The 7494-nt window shown below is 32.4% G+C and overlaps 1 protein-coding gene across 2 annotated transcripts in view; it reads right to left on the reverse strand.

Annotated features, from left to right (window-relative positions):
• Nucleotides 1–3269: 3269 nt before the first annotated feature.
• Nucleotides 3270–7494, reverse strand: part of LOC110032386 (ribosomal RNA-processing protein 12-like) — a 35782-nt gene continuing 31557 nt past the window's right edge. Inside the window, exons 14-18 of one of the 2 annotated variants that reach the window (XM_020736005.1) lie at nucleotides 7131–7292; nucleotides 6924–7052; nucleotides 6734–6835; nucleotides 3989–4044; nucleotides 3270–3882 (exon numbers count right to left, since the gene is read on the reverse strand). In XM_020736005.1, the coding sequence (XP_020591664.1) occupies nucleotides 3504–3882; nucleotides 3989–4044; nucleotides 6734–6835; nucleotides 6924–7052; nucleotides 7131–7292 (828 nt within the window). In that variant the 3' untranslated portion in view covers nucleotides 3270–3503. Of the gene's footprint in view, nucleotides 3883–3988; nucleotides 4045–5264; nucleotides 5883–5989; nucleotides 6046–6733; nucleotides 6836–6923; nucleotides 7053–7130; nucleotides 7293–7494 lie in introns of those variants that run through there. The other variant, XM_020736004.1, reaches the window with a different exon arrangement.

The raw sequence follows: 7494 nt of genomic DNA on the forward strand, positions 1-7494 counted from the left end.
GCTTGTAATATGGTTGTTTTGGTTCGAAGATATAACCTATTGAGCAAGAGCCTGAGACATGACATGTTTCATCTGAGTTTAAAAGTGTCGCGACCCGACCTGGGGTTTGGAGTTAACTAAGACGAGAACGGACGATTAGACGGTGAAAAGCAATTCACTGTTATTCTAATCCTATCACTGACGATTTGATATTCAAATTATACATGAAAACCATTAAAAAAAGCAATAAAAAATTATAAATAAAAATTTGTACATTTTTATTTATTGTTCTCATCTTTTATGCACATTTGTTCCACTTCTACTTATCTTGTTCAACTGTTTAAAACCAAAAATAATATTAAGCAATATAATGAGTTATCTAAAGATAGCAAAAGAGTAATCACACTCTCAAACTACAGTAACCCAAGCAAAGGAAATCGATATGCAGGCTAGTTCTTTTTTTAAACTACAGTAACATAATTTTTTTTTCATTTTATACACGCTCTTTGGTTTTCTTCAAATTTATCTTCTTCAAAACTCTTGTGACCTAATAAAAATTTTTTAGACTTTGGAATTTTAAAGTTGGAATCGACGGTATCATTCGTTAAGGCTCAAGCGAAGATTCTTAGTCCATAAGTCTAGTGTGTGAGTTTAGATAAAATTCTATATAAATTGATCGAGTATACATTATCAAAAGCTAAAGGTTGATGAACACATAAGTAAAATTGATTAGCTTTTTTTTATATTTATTTAAAATATATTTTAATTATTACAATAAATTATAAAAAAAATATTTCATAATTTTAAAAATTAGTTATCCTAATTTTCTCATTTTTTATAAATGAAAAAATATGAGTGAACATGTGTTTACTTTGCTCTTATTTATCATCTACTATTATAATAAATTTAATTGGTCCTAATTTCTTATATTAATAACTATAATTTTTTACTCAATGTAAATAAAAATAATAATAATTTATTGAAAATTTGTTAATTATGTGTTTCTTACTTTGTAAATTTAATTAATTCTTTATATTTCAGTTAATCCATTGATTTTTCTTAATTATGTCAATTATAATTAATTACAAACAATTACATAATTATATTATAGTAATTGAATTTGGTCTTAGTTTTGATTCCCTAAATTTATTAAATTAATTATATTTTTTTTTACCAAAACAAACAATTTATTTTCAACAGTGTCATTATCACTATTACTTGGGCGCATAAAATAGTGACGCTAGCATTACACTAGCAAACTAATGTCAAAGCACTAAACCTGTTCTAATTTACTCGTAATGATAAAATCACAATTAATTGTATTTCTATCTATTAAAGGATTTGTATATATTTTTTTTAATAATTTTATTAATATTATTTGAAGATATAATTTGGTCTTTAAATATAAAAAAAATTAATGAAATTTTAATTCTTAAGAGCTTAAATATAATATCAATTCAAATGATTTTCCCCATATTTGTGTGTGTGTCTATGTATGCGTACCATGACCTCTTGATAGAGCAGCATCTCTGAAGATCGTAAGTTCATGAGTTCTAATTCCCCCGTATGTAGGGTATGATAATCAAATATTTAGCACACCTAGGAATGATCGTGACTCGTCCAAGAACCTTCGGCCATTTCTTTTTAATATATATATATATAAATATATATTAATTTCCTCACGCACAAAAAGGTCCTTTAGGGAACCCTTGAGCCACATCCCTCTAATTAATCTCTAAATTGTTTGTATGATATTTTTAATTTTATATTTTGTATATTTTATAAGAGATTATATCGTATCAATTAGTTGGTGATAACATTTCAATCATCATTGTTATAGTAAGTTTAGTAGGATTTGAAGAAGCTTTTTAGGTTTTAAAGCTTGGGATATTTTTCTCTTATGAAAATAATGACTTATCATTTAATCATGACTGCATGAATGCTACATCACGTAGTCTTGGAGAGTATAAAATATTACATCAAGAGTTCTGATGTAGGTTCATGTATGAATGATAGTATTTAAATGTTAATGGTAGTATTGTGGTGTTACTTTACCAAAATAACACCACAATACTACCAATAACACATCTAATAAATCATCTGCACCTAATCCAAATGTAGGTCATCCGGATGTAATATTTTTTCCTTGGAGGGAGAGTTTAACTTGCATTAGCAAGTTGTTAGTGGAGTTTTAATGGCAAGGATTAGCCCAAATACTAAGCTAGTATGATGTTGAACCGCAGAAAAATTATTAGATCTCATCTGCTCTCACTCACTTGATTTGACAAATGCCATTGATTTTGTTTATATCTAATTAAAATATTTTAAATCTTGTAAAACTATTTCATCATTTTTTTATCATTAACTAGGCTTGATTTCTGCTTAGTTTATTCATCTTTATGAGCTTGATTACATATCATACGTTCATGATAGTTTTAAAATGTTTGATTCATCTTTATGAGCTTGATTACATATCCTATGTTCATGATTGTGTGTGTGAACCTAAATTTTCATTTTTATATGCATAGCACTTGCATCTTTATCATTACATCAAAAGTATCACTTCTATTTACTTTTACAAGGAAAATACATCTTTTACTGGAGAGATTTATGACACCTTTTAAATGTAAATGTAAAATTTTAGGCGTTAGATGTGTAGATACATGAGAATTTTGTAAATTTTCCAAAATCATAATGAGTTGCTGCTCTTTAGTGTAGATTTACATTGTTTTAACATTACTAGCTTGGTTTGTTGATTCACATGCTTATGTGATAATTTGATGATTATTTTTGTTCATGTTCCATGGCTCTTTAATAATTCACTTGTGACTAAGCTAATGATTTTTGAGGAAGTTTAGGGTTTAGCAAGCAAATTTAGTACATTCAGATCAAGTCTATACCATTCAAGGCTAAAGAGTGGATCTAGTCTATCTATTGAATAAACCTGTTCCTGAACCAAATCTTGATTTGATGGACTCCAAGTAGCATTTTTTTAGGCCCTAAATAAGGTGGCTCAAAACTAACCTAGGCTGAACCAAGTTTTACCCAACCTTGGTTAACCTTAACCTGGTTTAACTCAACTGGCTTAGGTGACCTATAGATAGGTCCAATTTGCCATCAGATTAATCCCTGGACTCATTGTTAACCCTTGATCCCAAATTAAGTTGTTAACAAAGTATGGCACAATTTAACGTAAAAATTATAAAAAACTGAAACAGCATTACAAAACAATTTGCAAATGCTTTTTATTTATTTATTTTTAATTTGATACACTAATCCAATGCTTAGCTTCAATCTTATGAAACTGGCTAATTTAAGAATAATGTAATAAATACTTGGACCTCGAAAAATAAATAAATAACTCACATTCTGTTGCCAGTTCTTTCTGGATGTTGAAAGAAAATGCTCGCTCCCTGGACTAAATCAGCTTCTTTTCATGGGAAAGGATTCCTTTCCCATCTGCTAAATGAATTCAGAAGACATGAATCAGCCTTGTATCGATAAAAGAGATTATTAAACTACCTCTAGCTAGATCTTCTCTTGTGCTTATTGAACCTTGAGGAAGCAAATGATTTCGAATTTACAGACAATTTGTCTAACTTCGGCTTCTTAACTCTTGAAACATTCATGTTTTGCTTCTGCTTTTTTGTAAGAGTATCAACTCCACTGACTTTTTGCTGTTCAGCATGTCTCCTCTTATGATTGGTAACTGTATTTCTTGTCCATGCCTTATTTCTGCTGTGTGAATTAGAAACACCGGTTCCATACATCATTTTACTAGAACTCCTCTTGGAGAAGCCGTTCAGCTCTTTCTTCCCTGACATCATCTGGGAACTACTTGATTTATCCATTGAAGGTTTCTTGGATGGATTTAGTGCATTATCACGTAGCCTTTTCTTCCCTCTGCAAGTTCAAGTCATAATATGATAACTGGATTGAAAGAAATATACTTTCAGGTAAGAAACAGTTATGCATGAATGGTTTTCAACCCCTTCGAAAGCCTGCTGACCTTTCTGCAGATTCAGATGTATTAGCCGCTTTGTCAATTTTCTGGGTGGCTCGCCCCTGCAATTATGAAGATCATTCATCACATCATCAAATGTAAATCCTACAAGAAATCATGGTGTTTAAGAATTTGGAATAAAGCTTGGACAATAGACCACAAAATAGGGTAGCGCAAGCAAAGATGAAGTAAGATTATGGCATTCCTAACCGAAAACACTGCAGTTATTCTCATTAAGCATGTGCTTTGAAAACAGTTTCAAATTTGTCATAATACCCGTGTGATGTAAACTGATCTCCTAAAGTAGTCCTACTTTTGGATATATCCACAATATAACAGGTAAAACCAATACTATTCATAAATATTGTTTAAAATCATTTTTCCAAACTCCTATAAAACATATTTGGTAAAACATAACGGAGGACCAATAATTACTCTAATTGAATTATGGCATACATGTTATAATTAAGCATAGAACTGAAACACAGTGCGAAAATACCTGATAAAATTCACGAGCAAACATATCATTATGTGCTGCACTAGAAGTGCTCTCAAGTAGTCAAAAAAAGTCAAAAGAAAAGCAATGCCTAGAATAAATTTTAGACACATCAGGTACTAGATTTAAAAGGCGATCCAGGATGGCATATTGGACTAAAAAACAAGGAACAGGTGGTTATGACATTTCCATGTTCCTGGCAAGCCATATCTGCCATGTAAAAAGATTAAAAGCTAGTCCTTAACAGTAAGTACCTCATGAATGAACTTAATAAAGTTTTTGTACTTTTCTGGCGTTTGGTTTTCAACAGCTTCCCAACTGCACTTTCTGATCAAGATCTCAACGATGATACTGACCTGATGTGCTAGGAATTTCCTATAGTGAGATCAAGTCTATACCATTCAAGGCTAAAGAGTGGATCTAGTCTATCTATTGAATAAACCTGTTCCTGAACCAAATCTTGATTTGATGGACTCCAAGTAGCATTTTTTTAGGCCCTAAATAAGGTGGCTCAAAACTAACCTAGGCTGAACCAAGTTTTACCCAACCTTGGTTAACCTTAACCTGGTTTAACTCAACTGGCTTAGGTGACCTATAGATAGGTCCAATTTGCCATCAGATTAATCCCTGGACTCATTGTTAACCCTTGATCCCAAATTAAGTTGTTAACAAAGTATGGCACAATTTAACGTAAAAATTATAAAAAACTGAAACAGCATTACAAAACAATTTGCAAATGCTTTTTATTTATTTATTTTTAATTTGATACACTAATCCAATGCTTAGCTTCAATCTTATGAAACTGGCTAATTTAAGAAAAATGTAATAAATACTTGGACCTCGAAAAATAAATAAATAACTCACATTCTGTTGCCAGTTCTTTCTGGATGTTGAAAGAAAATGCTCGCTCCCTGGACTAAATCAGCTTCTTTTCATGGGAAAGGATCCCTTTCCCATCTGCTAAATGAATTCAGAAGACATGAATCAGCCTTGTATCGATAAAAGAGATTATTAAACTACCTCTAGCTAGATCTTCTCTTGTGCTTATTGAACCTTGAGGAAGCAAATGATTTCGAATTTACAGACAATTTGTCTAACTTCGGCTTCTTAACTCTTGAAACATTCATGTTTTGCTTCTGCTTTTTTGTAAGAGTATCAACTCCACTGACTTTTTGCTGTTCAGCATATCTCCTCTTATGATTGGTAACTGTATTTCTTGTCCAAGCCTTATTTCGGCTGTGTGAATTAGAAACACCGGTTCTATACATCATTTTACTGGAGCTCCTACCCTTGGAGAAGCCGTTCAGCTCTTTCTTCCCTGACATCATCTGGGAACTACTTGATTTATCCATTGAAGGTTTCTTGGATGGATTTAGTGCATTATCACGTAGCCTTTTCTTCCCTCTGCAAGTTCAAGTCATAATATGATAACTGGATTGAAAGAAATATATTTTCAGGTAAGAAACAGTGCATGAATGGTTTTCAACCCCTTCGAAAGCGAGTCTGCTGACCTTTCTGCAGATTCAGATGTATTAGCCGCTTTGTCAAATTTCTGGGTGGCTCGTCCCTGCAATTATGAAGATCATTCATCACATCATCAAATGTAAATCCTACAAGAAATCATGGTGTTTAAGAATTTGGAATAAAGCTTGGACAATAGACCACAAAATAGGGTAGCGCAAGCAAAGATGAAGTAAGATTATGGCATTCCTAACCGAAAACACTGCAGTTATTCTCATTAAGCATGTGCTTTGAAAACAGTTTCAAATTTGTCATAATACCCGTGTGATGTAAACTGATCTTCTAAAGTAGTGCTACTTTTGGATATATCCACAATATAACAGGTAAAACTAATACTATTCATAAATATTGTTTAAAATCATTTTTCCGAACTCCTATAAAACATATTTGGTAAAACATAACGGAGGACCAATAATTACTCTAATTGAATTATGGCATACATGTTATAATTAAGCATAGAACTGAAACACAGTGCGAAAATACCTGATAAAATTCACGAGCAAACATATCATTATGTGCTGCACTAGAAGTGCTCTCAAGTAGTCAAAAAAAGTCAAAAGAAAAGCAATGCCTAGAATAAATTTTAGACACATCAGGTACTAGATTTAAAAGGCGATCCAGGATGGCATATTGGACTAAAAAACAAGGAACAGGTGGTTATGACATTTCCATGTTCCTGGCAAGCCATATCTGCCATATAAAAAGCTTAAAAGCTAGTCCTTGACAGTAAGTACCTCATGAATGAACTTAACAAAGTTTTTGTACTTTTCTGGCGTTTGGTTTTCAACAGCTTCCCAACTGCACTTTCTGATCAAGATCTCAACGATGATACTGACCTGATGTGCGAGGAATTTCCTATAGTGAGCATGTGGGAGACAGGCAAATTGAATAAAAATGAGGACCACAAGAGATTACAGCACGTACCTTTGATCTAAAATGATTTTTCGAGACTAATGACCATGGCAATAATCCTAGGAGAATTTCAGGTAAGAGCTTTTTCAAGTCATTGCAAACTAAGGAGGAAGCTAAAACTTTAATGAAACCAAGAGTTGCCTGCTCAATGTTGGCACCACACATTAAAATAACGGGAGGTTAATGGCATAAGAAAATATGAATAATAAGATAACTCACTTTTATAACTTCGTTTGCTTTGCTTTGAAGCAAAACAAGAACTGCAGGTATCAGGTTGGGCACCGAGAGGCAAAAAGCAGCATCGTGATATATCAGCAACGAAAGTGCAGAAACTGCTGCACTGATGATGTGAGGAGAGGAACTTGAAAGATAACCAATCACCTGTCAAATCAAACAATCGTTTGCCACAACAAGAGGAAAATAAATTCAGGCGCCCATCCATTCAATATTCTAATGGCAATAGTTATCGACAACATGGTATGACCTTTAAAACACGCAGACCAAGGTTTCAATGTATAATGTTACGAAGTTATTATTGCTGACCCCATGAGCATTAAATTATACTAATTTGATTTGAATGACA

This window comes from Phalaenopsis equestris, unplaced genomic scaffold, assembly GCF_001263595.1.
Source record: "Phalaenopsis equestris unplaced genomic scaffold, ASM126359v1 Scaffold000935, whole genome shotgun sequence".
In the NCBI taxonomy this organism is placed as follows: Eukaryota; Viridiplantae; Streptophyta; class Magnoliopsida; order Asparagales; family Orchidaceae; genus Phalaenopsis; species Phalaenopsis equestris.